At 43.6% G+C, this 20044-nt stretch overlaps 1 protein-coding gene across 13 annotated transcripts in view; it reads left to right on the plus strand.

Moving 5' to 3' along the window:
• Positions 1-18052, plus strand: part of MECOM (MDS1 and EVI1 complex locus) — a 313650-nt gene extending 295598 nt beyond the window's left edge. For 8 of the 13 annotated variants that reach the window (XM_035334589.1, XM_035334585.1, XM_035334587.1 and 5 more), the window contains 7 exons: positions 6460-6626; positions 7850-7927; positions 10207-10376; positions 11406-11550; positions 14322-14558; positions 15362-15548; positions 16411-18052. In XM_035334589.1, coding sequence (XP_035190480.1) covers positions 6460-6626; positions 7850-7927; positions 10207-10376; positions 11406-11550; positions 14322-14558; positions 15362-15548; positions 16411-16545 — 1119 coding nt within the window. In that variant the 3' untranslated portion in view covers positions 16546-18052. The remainder of the gene's footprint in view (positions 1-6459; positions 6627-7849; positions 7928-10206; positions 10377-11405; positions 11551-14321; positions 14559-15361; positions 15549-16410) is intronic. The other 5 variants (XM_035334586.1, XM_035334588.1, XM_035334595.1 and 2 more) reach the window with 1 other exon arrangement.
• The last annotated feature ends 1992 nt before the right edge of the window (positions 18053-20044 follow it).

Below are 20044 nucleotides of genomic sequence, written 5' to 3' on the forward strand. Positions count from 1 at the left end.
TGACATTGGCCTCAGTGCCCCCCTGAAAGCCTCTGCCCTGATAAAACAACCAAAGGAAAGGCTGCAAGGAATTTTCATAAGCAAGCCTCAGATGATAAGCAGCTAGGACGCAGGGTTAGATGCTGGGCTTGGAGAGCACAGGAGGTGGTGCCCAACCTCTTCTGTGCAGCAGAGTGAATTTAACCTAGCAGTATCTGGGGCCAGCGGTTGGATTTGTGATTTGGCCCGTGCACCCTGACTCTCAGAAAAGAGGCTTTGTTTGGGGGTGTTTGGGAAGCTGAAAGCCCCAGTGCAGTCTGTTTCTTTGGTCTGCTTTCCTTGACGTTGTCTTGGACCTCAAAGTTTGGTCATCCTTTTTTTTTTTGGCCATGCTGGTTCTTGAGGAGCAGCAGCAGCAATCAGTACGTAAAGCATAAGGTGCCTAGAGCAGGATGCGGACTCATGGGTGAATCTTCATCCTGGGGGATTTTCCTGTGTCACATGTGCCTCTATCTCAATTCAGAGGTGCGTGTGCCACATATTTCAAGATTATTTCGCGTTGTTTGTTTGGCAGGAAGGCTGTACTCCAGCTCGATGGCAATCACCCTCTCTTGGATGGATCATAATTTATTTAGCTTGTGGACTTTTTCATTTCCCTTCTGGTCCCATCAAGAGAAGGTTGCTATAAAGAGATTCTGTAATTAGATTCAAATTTTGTTTGCAAAACCTTTATGGAGAATCATTGTAAACAATTAAAATAATTTTTAAAATAAGTGAAATGTTATGAGTATATTAACAAAGCCTTGTTTCACTGGGCGTATTGTAGGACACGATCCGTTCTGTTAGGTTAGCTAAATCCCCACCAATGGCATTAACCCAAATCGAGTTTTTCTGGATCTATGCTGGGGATCAGCCGGAGTTCCTTGCTACTGCTTCATAAATTCAGCCACGTGTGCCACGTCCTTTGGACACGAGCATAGCTCAGCCAAGTTCTGTGGCTGGATGGCCAAATACATTACAACAAATTCACAAGTCATAATTTTTAGAGAAAGCAGCATCGCCTCGAACTGGGGAAGAAGAAATCCTGAACTTCAGTAGTTGGATTTTCAAGATTTCTCTAAATAACACTAAAAATAGAAGGCAAACATTTGAACCTTTCTTTTCCCATGAGTTACGGCTATAAAGTCAGTTGTTTTTACGATAATAGCATCGAAGGAGTCTAGCTTCTAAAACACGAGGTCACGTAATTCATGGCATTGTCTGCTAGATTATTTCATATCATCAGGTTATTCTTAAAAAGCAGCAACAACAAACCTTGCTTTATTTATGCCACTTTCTCTTCTGTTGGTTAATAAATCTTCAGACAAATAACCAAGGCCCCTGCTGATGGTATCTTGCCCGTTGAAATGTTTATAAATACTTGTTTTAGCCGATTATGGTAATGTCTGCATTTTTGAGCCCGAGCTGGGGAATTGTGACTACATGTTAGTTTGCGTCAGTAGGAGGTTAATAGCCTCTCGGGGAGTGGGAGGGAGGTGGGGGAAAGCTGCTTCCTTTTCCAGACATCTGGATGCAGATAGAATCAACAGCGCGTAGATGTAAATCAAAAGTTACTGCTCTCCGTAAAGCGCTGTCCTTCAACGATCTCGGATCGGGAGCAGAGGCGACCTGTCCATGAGGCAGTAACTTCATGTAAATACGTAACAGGATCTGCTCGCTCCCCTGCCTCCCGGGAGAGCTTTCACCAGGGACACGGCAATTACACTAATCCCATCCTCGGGGCCAAGTGGTGCCGTCCTCCCCGGGTCCCGCTGCGGGACGGCCACGGCTCTTGGGTGCTTGCTGGGGTGCCGAGCCCTCATGGCATGTTTTAATTCCTGGTGGTCCCCAGGGACCATCCCTGGAGCGACGGGGTGGCCACGGACACCCACCTGACCTCCCAGCACCGATGCTGTAGCGGCAGCGTGCTCCGGGAGCTCAGCGGCGTGCTCACCACAGTAACATCTCCACGTTACGGCTCCTACGGAGGCAAATCTTGCTTTAACAGTGCTTCAGAGCACCAAGGGTTCCGTGGGTTGTGCTTCAGCTGAAAGAGGGATTCTCACCGAGAGCTCCTAAGGAGGCTGGGCAGAATAGGAAAGCCTTCTGGATTAAAAACTGTCTTAAAAGAATACAACAAAACAAAACTGGGGGGGGGGAAAGGATAAGAATTACGTTAGCAATTCTTGCAGTAGTGGAAGTTTATCACCAGCTTCACCCAGAGGTGTCACTGGGATCTGGATGATTAAAGATGTTTGTAAACAGCATGGGATGGAGGCTAAACGGGCAAAGAACAAAGAGCCAACAGTTTGTTGAGAACAGCTAAATCCAAAGCTGACTGGGAAGATTTTGCAGAGGTTTCACAGAAAGCTGAGTCACCAGGGATTCAAATAAGAATAAAACTCCGTGTCGATAAGTACCACGTAATGCCGAGGGGAACGTGTAACTCTTAACTCACATCATTCAGGACAAGGATCTTGAAGTCAGTAGCGTTATGAAAATATCATCTGAGTGCTTAGCAGGAGGGAACTGAAAGCATCATCACGTTATATTGCTTTCAGATCTTGAATACAGCTGAAGCCCCTCTCAAAAAGGACGTAGTAGAATTAGAGAAGACACAGAAAAGTGCAACAGTGATGATCAGAGACGGGGAACAGCTTCCACACAAAAAGAGCCTAAGTAGGTTTTGATTTTGCAGCTTGGAACAGAAATGCCCGAGGGAGCTGTGCCAGAGCTCTATAAAACCGTGAATGGTGAGCAGAACCTGAATGAGAAATGGTTATTCATTAGTTTTCACAAGACAAAAAATGAGGGGCACCCAGCTGAATTACCAGGCAAAAGGCTTAAAAGGAACAAAAGCCGGCATCTTTTCATACGCACCTAATTAAATTGGTGAACTTCTTGACAAAAATATAAACGGATGCAAAAAGGGCTTAGATTGGAGCCAAAGCCACCCCTGCTCAATGCAGTAATCGAGAGGCAACCTCCAGTTTAAGCTCTCACAACTCTCGTTTCTGGTGCCTGATGGAAGGCACCGGGCAGGTCTGCTCTGCGGATGCCTGCCGGTGCGTGCCGGGGGTCACGGCAGTGGATGTGGACCTAAATTTGGAGTGGGTGAGGCCATGCTGTGGGGCAGGGATGGCAGGGCTTTTGTGGGCTGTAGCAAGCCTGTGCTGCCTAGGGCACATCACCCCCATGGCAAATCATGTGCCAGGTGCTGTGCAGCACGAAGGGCACCCCAAACACACAGGGGAGAGGAAGCAGAGGATGAGGAACGGGGAAGCAGCTGGGAGGTGACAGGGAGAGCATCCTGAAGGCCCTGAGCACTGGCCATGTGGAGCCACATGCCAGCAGCCGTCCCTCCTCCCGGACCTTTGGTACTTTGCAATTCACTCCATTTCCTATGGCTGCATCGCTGATGCCTTCCAAACCTCTGTGCAGCATTTCCTGTTCCCACCGCTGGTATTTTAGCTTTTAGCCTCAGTGGCACCAGAAGAAAGTTTTCTGTGGAGGAGCATCAGCTCCTGCACGGAGCTGGTGACCTTCCCGGTGGAGCACAGTCTGGGCTGGGAAGGCTGACGTGGAGCAACCTCACCTCTCGTCTTCACCCCACCTTCACCAGGGCTGGCGTCGGTGAAGTTTTGACCTCTGTAAAAAAAATAATAATATATTGCTCTCGTTATTCTTACGAAAACGCCCCGGCATTGTGAGCCGTACCCCCAGCAGGCAGTAACTGCTGTAATTACACCGACAGCAGCGGGGTGACGCTGATTTTTATCAGCAAAGACGTCGGGCCAAGCACTTCCCTTTGTTGCCTTTCTTGAAAAATATAAATCATACCAGGTAACTACATGGGCCAGTCTTAAAAAAACACAATAGTCATTCCTACAGTGAGAAATATATTTTTGGAAATCTTGTAATACTTTAAAATAATTGGAAGTGCTTGTATTTCCTCTGAATGAGGGCTTCAAGATTAGATCCTGCTTTCCTACCTAGTTTGGGACTGATGTAATCCTGGAGGCAGTATGGAGTTAGTGCTGACCTACACCGGTGTACATTAGAGAAGAACCGGTATCAATTTCTCCTCTGCAAAGTCCTGAAAACAATAATAAAAAAAAAAGCATGACTAAGCCATTTTAAATGTAAAGGGGAAAATAGTTTCTTTAATATATTACTGCAGGGAGCCATGTCCATGAGAAATGGTGATCCAAAAATGATTTAAAATCACTAGATAATGAAACGGACTTGAATATTAAATATACAGAAATAAAACATTTATTATACTTCTCGGTGCCCTTATTATTCTTCACCGTAAATATGTGCTATCGTAACCCACGCACTGTCTTGTCACTGCTAATCAGCCCGAAGGCCAAAGGTCATTTTTCATTCAAACCATTTATTTTCCACAATTGCAGAACTGACGAACGATTTCTTGCAGGGAACAATTAGAAGGAATTAAAGGCAGGGCAAAGACTATTATAAAAGCTTTAAGAATCAATTCTTCCTACAGGAAAATATGAAGTCGTGTAAATATATGGTAATGTTGAGTCGTATGGGTTGATAATGACATCTCTCTGCCGAGATAGAATTACCTCCTCTCCCAGCAGCATCATCATTACATATCTCACGCCTGTGATCAGTACATGTCAAAATCCTTCATATTGACAAATGTGCTGTCCACTTGCATCTGTGGAGAATGTTTTAGCAGCTGAGTGATTATGAATCAAACCCCAGAGCTCACAGCCCCTACTGCCTCGCAATGCTTTCCCATTTGTTGCCTGACAAGTAAATGTATCTTGACTTCCCTCTGAGATTTTTTTTTTTTCTTTCCCCGTGTTTGATGAAAGACATTTGGCAAATTGGCAGTGGTACCCTGTACATTGCAATTTGTACTCGGCATTAGGAGTCTGAGCATGAAATGAGAGGGCAGGCTACAGGCTAAAGGGAAAAAAACAGCCACAAAGCCAGAGCTAACCAGCACGTGAGCAGTCATTTCAGGAGACAAACACGCAATTCTTGCCATTACAATAAAATTAAAAATAAAAATCAGAGCAGCTGGCACTTGGTTAATGCAGGTTTATGACAGCGATCCATGTTCTCGGGCAGGGGCAATCTCCTCTTTGCCGTGCCAGCCTGGGAGCACCCTGGCCACTTCCCGGGGCGAGGAGGAAGGAGTTCTGCCCCAGCTCAGCCCTTGTCTGGGGACCTGGGTTAGTCGGGTGGTTGGTGAGCGCTTGGGAGGTACCGCGGCACCCTGCGCTGCCATGGCTAAGGAGCAGTCAGCTTCTCGTCTTCAGTGACATTTCCTCCTCCGTTCAAGCAAGGCATTTCGCAGGGCTCATGCTGTGGTGGTCTTTAGGTGCAGATCTTGGGTTTCTGTGTTGCTTTTTATTATTATTATATTTTTCCATATGTTTTTAGTGACAGGAGGAGGCAGGTGGCTATTCTCACCTGTCAGGAGGCTCAGCAGCTATCTTGAGCTCTCCAAGTGACAACGTTGGTGGCTTTGGAGTAGGTTTTTGTTGTTTTGTTTTTTTGTGGTCAGTTCCACTTTAAAGGCAGCCAACCTCCAGGAATGATTTAATGCCCTGTCCCTGAAAATTAAAGCCCTTTAAGACAGCTACACCAAGAGGTGGCATCCCAAAGTGAGTAGGGCTTACACACAACTGAGAGTAGAGCACAAATATGAAGAGGTTTTAGGAAAGTCAGATAGGCATCTAACTGGTCATGTGAACAAACTCATAGCACCAAACCCACCAAAGCCTCGTTTGTTACGGATTTGTCTCATGGCATCTAACTCTGATGTGTAAGAAGACTTGGCTGAATGCTTGGATGTGGCTGGGACATTGACAGAGCCTCTCTGGCATGTTGCAGCCTTTGGTTGAGCTAGTGTTTATAAGGTGTCCTCAGTGGTATTTGTCCCCTGCAAGTCTTTTATTTTAAAAAATAACTAAATCAGGAATTCAGTTATTGTTGGGATCTCTTTATTTTCTGTTGATTTGGTCAAAAACGACGATAGTTCAATAGCTGGTTTGCACAGACTCATAGACACCCACCCAAAGAACACGACTGCACAAGCTGTGTTTCTGTAGAAGCTGAGAAGTAGGAAGAAAACAAGAAGAAATAAGAAAAAAATAACACTGGCTAACTTAGATCTTGTGTGGAAGCAATTCCATTCTAGCAATTAGGAGTTCTGTGCGCTGGCCTTGCTGAGGAATGCACCCAGTCCAGCAGTTACAGGAGTTATTCCAAGAGGGACAAGGTCATGGCCACCGCGGTGCCTAGTTTGCCTGGTAATTTTTGTGACTGCAGCTCTGCGTTTGCTTTTTTCATTTGCTTTTTTCTTGGGAGCGTGCGTGCTTTATACCTAGGTTTTTCAAAGCAGGCAGAAAGCCAGAGCGGTACTCACCGTGATGGGTGTTGTGCCATCTTCTGTTGCAGATGTCAGCCATCGAGAACATGGCCGAGAAGCTGGAGAGCTTTAGCGCCTTGAAGCCAGAGGCCAACGAGCTGATCCAGTCGGTGCCGTCCATGTTCAACTTCCGAGCCCCCCCGAGCGCCCTGCCCGAGACCCTCCTGCGCAAGGGCAAGGAGCGCTACACCTGCAGGTAACCCCGCGGCAGCTCGATGAATGGGCTGGAAGCTATTAGACAGACAACGCCTTTTCCAAATGTTCTCCTCCCTTTCGTATTCACAAGTGTGCTTTCGTTACTGAGTTTTTTGGTTGTAAACTACAGACCCGTTTTTCTCATGTTTTGCTCTCTTTAATAATCCAAAGGTATTGATGAGAAAATGTATGATTTATTAGGACGTAAGTATACAGAGCTAAAAAATCCCAATTGATTGTGGGTGTACATACAGCCCAAATGAACGGCAGCTTTGCCAAAGGGAGCAGAATTTGCTGCGTGGCTATTTTTGAAGGCTGGCATGTCATGTTGTGAAAAAAACAAATGGGATGTTACAAGTAAAGGGATGCCACCTTCAAAGCTGTCATGAGAAGCGACCGCCAGCCTCATTCTCTTGAGAGCTGTGCATGCTCCGTCCTCACATGAAAATGGGCCAAATGTGATTAATAAAACTGGACTAATTATAACCTGGATATTAATGTGCTACTCCAATGAGTGGGGAGGGCTCACGAGGTGTATATATTGTGTATATGTAACATATACAGCATGTATATCACCATGGTTGCTCCTGTGACACGTTGCAGAGTTTGGAGAATGGTTTTTAAATTGCATTGTTTGCATCTCTAGATCATCTCCAGAACGCGCAGGCGTTTGACACTGGCATATCAGTTTATCTGATCTTTTTGAAAACATGTCACCTTCTTTCAAGACACGTTGTTATAGAAACATACCTTGATGGATTAGGTCTTTGAGTCTTGTCTGGTCTGATCCTATTCAATGCAGAGAATGATGTCACATTTGCTGACACTTAGAATTGGTTGAAAGGTTTGAAATTTGCTTACATGGAGGCTGAAATACAAGGCTTTAATAATAGATTCTCATAATTCCAAATCTGAATGTGACAGATAAGCACTTACTGAGCTTAGAAATTTGGGGTGATCTTTAAAGCTAGCGTATTTTCCTGTATCGTTTGTGTATGCACAAGAAAAGCCTCTCGGTGCCAGCAATTCCAATTCCATTCTTCCACGTGTATGTGTCTCCATCACTTCTGTTTGCCGCATGCTTTTATTGAAGTGTCTACCCCAAAGCAATGCCAATAGTACCCTATATTAGCGATTCCATTTGGGCTGTGCCTCCAGCACAGCTGAAACTGGAACGAGGCCAGTGAAGGTTGCATTGCCTTATCGAGCCTTTTCTCATCGCAGATACTGTGGCAAGATTTTCCCAAGATCTGCAAACCTAACCCGGCACCTGAGGACGCACACTGGAGAGCAGCCCTACAGGTACAGCAGCCCCTCACGCGTCTCGGTGGCTGTGCGTGTGGTTAGGTGAATTAAGCAGAGGTCTGCGTGTTCAAAGCCTTGCTCATTAACAGCCCATGGACATTAACGATGGTTTTGCCTCTGACCTCAGTGAATTTTGGGGTGAGAAACCATTGCCATTGCAAAGGGCATGTCCCCATGGCTAGGCAGCTCGCGCTGCAGTTCCCTTGTGGTTGCTGTCGTGTCAAGGTGGGTGTCCGAACTACACCAGCTCCAGCATCACTCCCTCATTGGTTCAGCTGTAGCAACGTGTGTGCAAGTCTGAGCCTTTTGAGAGATTCTTTAAATTGCCTAGAACATCCCTACTGGTACCAGTGGACACATTTTGCTGCACTAGCTTAGGAAATCTGTTCTCGACCCACTGTTGCTTTTTGGTTTCCTACCTGAGAACAGGCTTGTGGTCTCACAGGTCACTGTCAGCAGAGGTTGGTTGGATTTTTATCTTGCTGTTAGAAATGTGGTGCCCTTACTGGTAGAACTCTTCTCCCACTTAAACTCACCATAAAATTGCTATTCTTCATGGGAACGTAGAGCTGTGTCTCGGAGTCCTGCTCCAGTGACGCTGGAGAACATGAACATTTGCCTTTGTTTTGAACAAGGCTTTAGGTTCTCCTCCAGACAAGGGTGGCTGTACATGATGCTGCGATTCAGTGTTCGAGCTGCAGAGATGGGGGAAGGTGTTGGTCATAGCTTGGGAAATTCTTTTGCCTCAAGCAGCCACCCAGGTGCCATTTGCAAGTCCTGCCTTTGCCTTGAGGGATAGCTGGCATTTCTGAATGAGCAGGGATGAAGTGATTTTCAGTAAGGCTCCTGGTCACATTTTCCCTTACTTTTTTTTTTTTTTTTTTTTTAATATAAGAGCTCTGTGGTGTTATTTGCAGCCCGAAGTTGGGTGTTTTGTCAATCATCTGATTTCTGAAAGGTCCCAGTTGCAGAGACATTACTATATTTACTCGTTTCCTGCCTAATCTGGATCCTTTTTGAGGTCTGATTAACCAAAACCCATGTGAGCGTACTCTCTTGTTGATAAGGATATGTATGTGATATTTTAGCCAGGACGGTTACACACAGAAATGTGTATGGAAGCTTTACGTTATTGAAAATGAAAGATTAATTTAAATCAACTGGAAAGAAGCCAGCACGTGTTCCAGTAAAACAAATGCACAAATTTCTGCATTTTATGACCTGTAAAGAGCAGACTAAGCTCATTGTTTGGGAGGAAACAATATGTTTTTTTGCCTCTAGTCTCTTTGGGAAATGAGATTCACATCTAATTTTATTGAAGAAAGGTCTTGATGCATGTAATACTTGTCTGCTACATAAAAGCCAAGAACAATTAGTAGCATAATGGGTGATTTCAGCACCAAAAAAAAATGACATCATTGACAAGCGTAAAAGACACGCAGAGACACACAGGAGAAGTGCAAGATTGAAAAACTAGAGTGGTGAAGCCTGTTGGCTGGTCGCCAGCAAGAGAATTTGGAATAGTTATAGTATGACTTAGTAATGGCTTAAAGAGCAATACAGTAAAGGCTTTAGGGACTCCAAATCACTGCAGAGTATGAAAATTGATGCCTCTGGTACCAGAGTGATAGACTAAACTACTCACATTGGCACGGTATTAAAGGTTGGGATTGTTTATTGCTGGTTTTTGCAAGATAACCAAATTTCCTCTGGGATTAGCAATCGAGTAAGCTAATTCCTCAAGAAGAGATTTAATCACACAGTATAATTTAGAATAGGAAAAGAAATGGCCCTTTTTACCTTATTTGAGCATTAGAAGAGATCCGTTTCATGTTTTTTCCAAAAGTGTTTAATTGTATTGTATTGGCAGCACATGAAACAATGGAGTTATTGCTCTACTGTTTTCAAACTTCCCAACTTTGCGTGCAACAGTTTTAAAAACATGGGAATCAATTACCCAAGCTAATTTGATGCCATTAACTCTGAAATATTATGCTCATTCCTAAGTGTAGTATTTAAGAGATAAAGACTAATGTGAATTAAAGCTAAAACCCAACTGCAGAAGTGACGTCTCCATTCCAAGAGCACGACTCTCCCGTTACTCCGCCAAAACACTTCTTCAGTTCAGGCAAGGTCTTGCCACAATAGGGACCAAGGAACTGAGTTTGGGTACTGAGGCTGATCTTGGAAGGTGCTTGATGTCTCCTAGGGCAAAGCTTACATTTTAAGCTGCTAACAAATGTTTTTCTACCCACCTGTTTTGTTTTCTTTTTTAGATGCAAATACTGTGACAGGTCCTTCAGCATATCTTCCAACCTGCAGAGACATGTCCGTAACATCCACAATAAAGAGAAGCCATTCAAGTGTCACTTATGTGACAGGTGTTTTGGTCAGCAAACCAATCTTGACAGACATCTAAAAAAGCATGAGAATGGCAACATGTCTGGTATGTATGCATTTTCCCTTCCCATTGCACCCTGCACACTGCCCATGTTCGCATACCAGGGCTTCACGTTCCCTTTCAATACTGACTTTGAGCACCGAGTGTCAATCGGCACAAGTTACTCAGCTCCGAAGATTTTTGGAAAATATTTAAATGCCTAAGCTCTGCAGACATTTAAAGTGCTTTGAAAATCCCAGCGTAAGCTCTACCCCTGTATAGCTTAATACCACTGGATGATGTCTTTTCTTTTGTTCTTAATTAAGCCAACCAGAACATTTTGAGAACAGACTGGGAAAAATGGTTTAATCCCAATCACTTGGCTGTCCATAGACGTCCTAGCTTTAGAGTCTCAAGGGGTACCCTATAAGACTTTATTGGCACTCTGTAAAATATTCCCACTGTCAGGAGCTGGAAAGCCCTAGCTGTGGTGGAGGTAATGGTGCCTCAAAAACCTGGGAGCACCTCACAGCAGCAACAAAAGCAGCGGCAGGTACTGAATAGCATTGGTCTGGTTTAGGTTTCTGCAGGGTTTAATAAAAACTCTTCAGTTTTCCTAGTCTACTTTTTGCTCCAGTGGAAATACCAAGCATGTGTGCTGAAGGCAGAGCTGTCTTCTCCCCGGTGCACAAAGATGTCTGTCACTGGTCACCCAGTGCTAATGAACCTGGGTGATTATGTCAGTGGCTGCTTCATATTTTATGGAAATCTACATAATCGGTAGCTAAAATTAAGTTCCATTTGCTCAGTTCAGCCATTGGTCTGGCACAGTTATTGACTGACCACTGAAGTTGCAAAGTAACAGGGAGGAGGTGTTGAAATAGTAATTTTGGCTGGAAACCACCTTAGCCCGTGGATAATAACTCTTCCCTTTTAATTGCCAGTTTTACAGCTAAAAGCTGATAGGGCACGATGAACAGCTGTCACTTGGTCTCACCCATTTTAACCACCATTTCAATTTCAATCTGATTTAGAAGGCTAAAAATAGAAAATGAAAATAAGCAACAACAAAAGTCCTGTATTCCTCCTATTCAGGTACTGCAACGTCTTCACCTCACTCAGAACTGGAAAGCACAGGGGCAATCCTAGATGACAAAGAAGATTCTTACTTTACAGAAATTAGGAATTTTATTGGAAACAGCAACCACAACAATCAGTCCCCCCGAAACTCAGAGGAGAGGTAAGTTTCAACTGCTCTGCCTTCAAAAGGTGCCACTGTTCTTTTTCCAGTTCTGTTTGCTTATTAAACCTGATTTTTCACTTTTAATGATGTGTAGAGCCAGAGTTATTTTAGCAATCTGGTTGCTTCAGGTTTCACCTAAGCGTCTTATGAAGAGAAACATGCTGATTCCCTCCCCGCTGTGCACGAACATATTCCCGGTGGCAGATGCTGGCCAGAAGTGTACATCTACTTAGACATTTCTCCTTGTATCAGTACCTCTCTTTTTCAAGTTGCTATGCACCATTTGTCATTGCTCATTTAAGTCTGTTAAAAAATCCCTTCGTTTTACATTCATGGCAGAGCAGGTGAACATCCGATGGCTAAATGTGGAAGGATCAGATTGCTTAAATATAGTTTAAATGTACAGCTTGTAAAGTAGACTAAGCTAAATTCTTAAATGAAATGGAAGATTATAACTTAGAAGTCCTGTCTTGCAAGGAACTCAGTGCCAAGCAGGATGCTTACTAGCAAAAAGCTGTAGGTAGGTGTTGGTAGTGCACTGTGCTCGAGTATGTGACAGATTTTTTCCTATTAAAATGTAATAATTTTATGTGTTTTAAGCTAGCAGAATATAGACCATTTCTAAAGATCTTCAGATAATAAAAATGTAGCTAAGCAAAAAAAAAAAAAAAAGGCTGTAACAGGGATACGCATATCAACTATACATTTCTTTGGGACTGGTTTTGCATTATGCATTACTTGCACTTTTGAATTGGCATTACATTATCGACATCAAAAATTTCTTACTGTTGGTGACAACCTTCACTGTCTCCTCAATTTCCAGATGTCTTTGTGAGGCAATGAAAATGGTGGACATAACACAATTTCCCCCAAAGTATTGGATTAAGTGATTACATGCATATTCAAATTCCATTCCATCTTGATTGGCAATGAGTGCTTGGGTTTTTTTTTTTTGCACATCTGGTCTCAACATGTCCTCCAACCGGAAGTCAGCAAAGTGAAAAGGTTGCTGGGTTATGCAGTGTTTCCTTTCTAAATTTGGCACTTCAGACTGCTTTTGATGGATATTTTATCCCTGGCAAATTGCTGCATTTGAAAGCATAATTAGAGAATCTGTTTTCTTAATCACATGGCTTTTGTTACTTTGGTTGTAGTCCATCTCCCTTTCATTTCCAGCAGCCTCAATTGAGCATAGCAAGCAAGTTGGCAGCCCAGACTGTGCTCAGCAATTTCTTGTATCTGCGTATTTAAATAAAAGATGATAAAGAGATACTGCTCCGATTAACTTAGAGAGGGGGTGGTTGCTTCAGCTCTCCCGACTCTGCACACCCTCAGATTTTTTGATACTGTGATATAAACAGACCATTCCCTAGCTTTTTTTTTAATGCAGTAAGTACCTAAGTTGTGACAATTGGCTGGACTTTGCTCAGAAAATAGATGAAACTGTTGTGTTTAGGAAAACGATGCTGTCATGGTATAACAAATTAGATTTCACTTGTGTATGCTCTGTAAGAAAGTACATCTGTTATAACAGCAAGTCTAACATTAGATATGAAATGTGCTGATAGGACTCATCCTTACCTAGTGCAAACTTTTGGTATATTCCATATTGTCCCGCGCAGTTTGAAGCACATGCGGTCTAAAGCAACCTGCAGGCAGACAATAAGGTTTCCATTTTTATAACTGTATTCCTGGAAGAGTAGGGACCTTTTGCACAATTAGAACAATAGATGAATCAAGGTCTCCATGCTACGTAAAACAGCGGGGCAGATAGGCTGGTAGCATGCGCTCGCGTGGCTCCACTGAGTTCAGCCCTGGCATGCCCCTGGCACGTCTGGCCACGCGTTTCCCAGTGCAGTGGCTGTGCTGGGTATCGTTAGCTCTCATTTAATGCAGTGGACACGATGCATCTCCAGTAGTCCCAATCCTACAGGACTGAGGCCATTAGCAAATAAGCCTCTACTTCAGCATGGATAGCATGCCCTTGATAAAATCCCGTAGGAAGTAGTTAAGAGAAGTCATTGTCTGAAAGCAAGAGACGATGTAAAAACAGCGTTTGGACCAAAAGGTTCTCCACATGCTCATTTCATAAAAATAAAGACACCTCACTTAAAATGCTTTGTGGCCTTTCTTTTAGTTACTTCTTGAAATCAGTCAATAGGCATAGTTCAGTGTGGAGGCACTACCGCAGACAACTCTTCATGCCTTCAGCTGAAGTCACGTAGGTTCCCATGTATGTAATCCATACGTTCACTTAAGTAGTATGGCTTGCAAATGGATGATGGTGTGCAAAATTAATTATGCATGTAATTTTGACTTTAAAACTCCTAACGCCGTATTGGATGTCATTCTTGAAAATGCCAGATCTCATTTTCAGAGTTTCTCGGCCCCTACAGCTTCTGCTAAAAGTCAGAGTTGTTTTGCCTAGACTACAGACATGGTTGGAAATATGAGAAGAAATAATGCGTGAGAAAATTTGGAATGGATATCTGAACATCCCTCCTCTTGAACAGTAGTTCTAGGCCCCCAGGATAACAGGAAAATCCCATGCTGATTGTGCTGTAACGTCCCACTGATTTTTGAGTGGACCTTTCTACAGTACTGCTTAAATGCCTAAGCTCAAAAAGATAAAAAATACTTTTTTTTTTTCAGGAAATGATGTTATTCTACTGGGACATTCTTTTCAGATCCACCTCCAGCAATTTGCTGGTGTGGAGCTTTCATGAGTTGTTTTTGATTATTGCATGTTTTTATTTTGGTACTTTCAGAATGAATGGCAGCCACTTTAAGGATGAAAAAGCCATGGTAACCAGCCAGAACTCGGATTTGCTGGATGACGAAGAGGCAGAAGATGAAGTAATGATGGACGAAGAAGACGAAGAAAGCGAAATTGCAGGGAAAGCAGTCAAAGAGCCTGTTACAAGTGACATGCACGAGGGGACTCCAGAGGAGGATTACGAGGAAACGAGTACTTTGGACATGAACTGCAAAGCTTCCCCTGGCAGGTTGGTTCCTTCCTAGTATTGGTTCGCTCAATACACAAAATAAAAACAATAAACCATACAAGAGTGCCAGCACCAAACTGTGCCGTGGGAACCCGTTCGAGGTAGCCAACTTCCCAGTTACGATAGCAACATGCATCCGTGTTTTGGTCAATACCAGCCCTGTTTTCAGTCTCTTCATACAAAATGGGGCCTCTAAGGGGAAAAATAAGTTCACTCAGGGAACTATTGTCAGGTTTTGGGTGAGACAGGAAATGTTCTTGGGAGATACGTTATCTGCTCCTTAAACCTACCCTAATCTCCCATAATGGTCTTGTGAAAGGCTGTGGGGACACCAGAAGAGAGACGGTCTCTCCCACCTCTGCTCCCACTGCCCACCCTCTCCTCTTTAGAACAGAAAGTATGATTCCTTTTATTTTATGATCATGGTTCCACAGTGCAAGGTGGTTTATGAGCATATGAAAAGGGGATATTCACAGGTGTAAATATGAGAGGAAGAGGGAACGCAGTGAGGATCAGCCTTAAACCTCAAGTTGTTGGTGGGCAGCACTAGATGTGACTGAGGGTGGTTTGTCTGATGTGACCGTGCACTGCAGGTCATGAGCCAGACACCAAGGTGGCTCCGGGGGCTCCTTCAACCCTGTTGCTTATTGCACAGCTCTGTGGCATGTGTGGTTTTTGGTGCAGGTAGTTCAAAAGCTTGGAGTGGATGTGAATGCCTGAGAAGCGTTGGGCAACAGCCATTCTGAGCAGCCTGCAGTTAACAGATGTTAAAACTCCCTGTAACCTCTGTGGTGTTTTTGTAGGTATAAAGAGGAGGAGTATAATAAGACTGGACTTTCTGCTTTGGACCACATAAGGCACTTCACAGATAGCCTCAAAATGAGGAAAATGGAAGAAAATCAATATAGTGAAGCTGAATTGGCAGCTTTCAATACTTCCCAGCTGCCAGAGGACCTAAAACAACCATTGTACAGGAAATCCAAATCCCAGGTAAGAGTTTTAACTAAGTTAAAATGCTATTGTCACCAGATACCAAAAGGATTAGGCTGTTAGTGTGCGGCTGGCAATGTCGTTTCAGCTTGGGCAGGCAGGGCTGCGCTCCACCTCTGTAAATATGAGCATGCCCCAGTTTCCCTCCGCACGTCCACCACACAGGGAGACATCGCAGGGTGCTCTGGTCCCCAGTACCAGAGGATTTTTTTCCTTCCTTGCTGGTTTTGTTCCTGTCTGCCTGTAGCAGAAATGGCGTAATATGAAATTGTCACAGTGCTTTCAGGCAGGCGGTGCACTCCCGTGGATGCTGTGCAGTTTAGCTGCAGCCTTGCATGGATGAGGTTTGGTCTTCTGGCTGCTTTTTGGTGTTTCTTTTTTATAGTCTGTTGGATGTCATCGCATCCAGGTCAATGGTGCGTTTTAGAAACAGTAATAATTGGACTGATGCCCAAGTGGCATTTCTTGAATTATTTTAAACGTTAATTAAAGAGGGTCTTTTTAGCTCCTGTAAAGATTCCTGTTTTAAAAATTGCAGAACATGCCCATAGAGCAGGTCACAGCAAAGCCTCTTGTGCCAAGAATCTGAAGGCAAATGAGACTCTGGGACCTTGCCTATTACCAAAGTTTTTTCAGAGCTTCATGAAGGCAGAGGAAAGCACAAATAATTACTGCTATTAGTGAGTCAAAAGTGTCAGTGAAAAGGTTGACAGTGGTTTAACCTAACGCACTTTAATTTTTTTCATTAAGCTCAGAGGACCAGTTGTGGTCTAAAAGATGCCTGGACCACATAGAAGTAGCATGGTTTTAACTTCAGATAACCTGAAGCAAGACCTCTTTGTCTTTCTTCTTCCCTGTCCAGGCGTATGCTATGATGCTCTCTCTTTCCGACAAGGACTCCCTTCATTCTGCATCCCACAATTCTCCCAATATGTGGCACAGTATGGCGAGAGCTGCTGCAGAATCCAGCGCCATCCAATCCATCAGTCACGTATGACATTGTGAAGTCTTACCAAGAATGGGACCAAGTCCAAACCAGTAGCATGGCTCTTTCATATATGACTGTTTAAAAGACTGCTGAGCAGAATGCCTTATAAATCTGCAGGGTCACTCATTTAAAGTCTGGTGACCTTAAACTGAATAATTTTAAAAAGAAAGAAACTATTTATTCTCAATATTTTGTTTTGCACAGCAAAGGCAGCTGCTGACTTCTGGAGGATCAATGCGACTTAAAAAAAAAAAGTTTCAGTGGATTATGTAAACCGGGGCCGGGAAAAAGTGTCTTCCAGTTCACCCGGCTTTGAGGGGCAGGGGCAAAAGGGTTAAGACTGCATTGATACACACATGGGCACTCCTTTAAAGTAGTAACTGAATTCATTTTCTTTTTGTATAAGATAGTTTGACACAGGATTGGGAACAGTTGCTTTTATGTACAAATCTCTTCATTAAAGCTTTATGCATTTTAGCCCTTCAAAGAAAGAAAATAGTTCTATCCAATGCACACTATCCATCGTAAATGTAGAAAGAAGTAACAGGGAATATTTTGTTCTCTCCGTAATTCTTTTGCCTTCTCAACTGCATTGTTAAAAAAAAAGGAAAATTGAGAAAAAAAAAGAAAAAAAAAGAACTATGAGAAACAATACATAGGAGGCTTGTGTATATTGTAAACTATGAATGTTCACTACTCCAAGAAGCTAAATCATCCAGATAATTCCGTGAAAGCACCACGTCCATCGACAGCACCACTAGTTCAAATCATTGTAATGAGATTTTAATTTTAGACAATCATGTCACTATTTTGTTGTATTGTTTCCTTTCCCCCTTCCCTCTAATTTCTTCTTTGTGTTGTGCGTACCATGTATTTATTTGTTGGCAAACAATTGTTTGTTGATTAAAATAGCACTGTTCCTGTAACAAACAGCACTGCTCCAGTCCCCCACTGCGTTACAATGTAGGCACCCATGTACTTAAAAAAAGTGAGGTGAACTGATCTGTGTATATGGGAGTGCAAAACAGTGTTTGAAATTTTCTTACATTCCTCTTTTATTTTATTTTTTTCCTTTTAATGAACTAAATAACTAATAGATGCGACTTAGTTTTTTGTAATACAGTAAATTGATTCAATTGTATAAACAGTTATAATTTCTTCATGAAAGCATGATTCTTCTGATTAAAAACTGTACCCAATATTTTATGCTGGTTGTCTGCGAGCTTGTGTGATGTTATGTTCATGTTAATCCTATTTGTAAGATGAAGTGTTCCAAATTTATGTTTAAAAAAATAAACAAATAACGGAAGGTATTCAGTTATTTTTGGGGTTTTTTTTTGGCCTTTAGTGAGGGACCAGATTTCTTTTTCCTTTTGTTTATAATCTCATTTTGAAATAATCGGCAAGTTGAGGTACTTTCTTTAAATGCTTTGTACAATGTAACTGTTACGCATTTCAGTACATTACTATGGGAGGATCAACTTAAAAAAAAAAAATAAAGGACTACAAAACTGAAGGGATCCTTTTCCTTATTGCTTGCTTTTTGTCTGGGTCAGGTCAAAAATTTCATTTTTCAGCTGCAGTTTGGGGAGTGAATAGAGTTGTTCTGCATGTCTGCGGGGCCACGACGTGAGGGCAGCCACGGCATGAGACGAAGCGCCTGGGACATGGTCCTGCGACTGCAGGCCCAACCCCGAGTCTCTCAGAGTCCCTGTCTCCCAGGTCTCTCTGGCAGGCCTGAGATGAGTTCTTTAAGCTTCAAAATGCTACTTTGAGAGGAACATTTCCCTCGTTTTACAAGAGGGGCTTGTAGAAAGTCATCTTCTGATGCTCTTGTAGAGCCTTGAGCTCGAGCTGGTGAGGCACCCGCCTGCCCGCTCGTGAGGTGACGTTAGGGAGCGGTGAGTAACCACAAAACATGACTGACTCACCAGAATGATAAAAATCCGTAATTAGGAAGCTAAATCGGTCTCCAAGTGCATAAAATGAGCCTGTAGGATCTATCTAAAAGGAACAAAGTTTTAGTTTGAGTGTTCCCTTTGCAGTGAGGTCCAAAGCCTTCTCCTGGACACGCTGCAGAGCGGCAGGAGGTGGGATGTCCAGGAAAAGCCACCTTTTGCCCAGGAAATGCACATTTTCTGCTCCTTCTGTCAAGAGAGAGTGACTGAGGCAGCTCCAAAGGGGACCCTGAAGATGTCCTTGCTGGCCACATACAGCTGTCCTTCAAGTTGAAGTGTCTCAAACAAGTAGATCTGACATGCTGTAGGTTGGATTTTTTTGCAATAGGACCAAGGATTGCTATCACCAGACGCAAACAAACTGATGTGAGCCAGCAACGCTCAGTATCAGTAACCACATACAAAAACACAGCGCTGCTCAGAGAGAAAGGCACATTTAGGGGCCATGGTTTGTGGAGGTTTAGTTAAACCTGGCTCCAGTGAAACTAAATGTGCTTTCAGAGTTGGAGGCCTTGTCTCCAGCCCAAAGGCACAGGTAGGTCCTGCTGGCCAGACACCTCTCCAAGCAGCATAACTGCATTTACCTGATCGATAAATAAAGGTTCTCAGAGCTCATCAGGTGCTTCAGTGACACTTCAGGCTACCATAGAGGTCATTGTCTTCAGCCCAGCTGTGGTCTGACTCGTTTTATAACCAGCTGGTAGCAATGGGGATGTCGGTAAGGCTGACTGCAGCACGGACAGATGGATGGGCATGGGCTGCCCTGAGCCTCCCGAGCGTCGTGCGCAGGTCTGTGTCACGCCGTGACCTCAGGCCTGTGGTCTTCACCTAAAACATACCTGGAAAAAAATAATTTAAAAAAAGCCTGTGTGCATGTTACTGTCCTCGCTTCATTGGCCTGAGCCAATGGCCAGGTACCTGCAGATAATTGCATAAATAGCCTATTATTTTTCATGCAGTTACAGTCACCCTGGAACCTGGTTTTAAGTTACTGCTAAATAAAGGGAACAAATAGATTAATCAGTCAAGTTTTATCTGCAAACAACTTTCCAGATCGTTTTCTCCTTTAATTTGCTGCAATGACAGTTCTTATCAGCTCTGCCCTCACCTGCCCTAGATGAAAGGGGTTTTTTTTGGAGGTGGAGAAGGGGTGGGACAGCTTCCCTTGGGTTTTGTGTTCTGGGTTACAGTAGCAGCCTCCCATCATATAACTGTCAAGGAAAGGCCCCATTTGGCCGAGCCGCAGGGCTGGTTTAACCTCTGCGTGCCCAGGTCTGTTGACCCCGGGGCAGTGGTTGCGTAGGGCTAGCACCTACTCTCCAAATCCACAAGGAAGCCGCAGGCTCTGCATGCAGGGCGTGATGAACTTGGGGGGAGATCAGAGGGCTCAAAATGTGTTGAGAAAGGCCATCGGGCCAGTCAAAACACCAGGATTTCAAGGAAGGGGAAGGAAAAAAGCCAACACGTTGATCAGCTTGATGTATGACCATTATTCACATAGACTTACTTGTGAGGGATTTTTTTCCCCTTAATTTATTATGATCTCTGTA

This window comes from Oxyura jamaicensis, chromosome 9 (genome assembly GCF_011077185.1).
Source record: "Oxyura jamaicensis isolate SHBP4307 breed ruddy duck chromosome 9, BPBGC_Ojam_1.0, whole genome shotgun sequence".
Lineage (NCBI taxonomy): Eukaryota > Metazoa > Chordata > Aves > Anseriformes > Anatidae > Oxyura > Oxyura jamaicensis.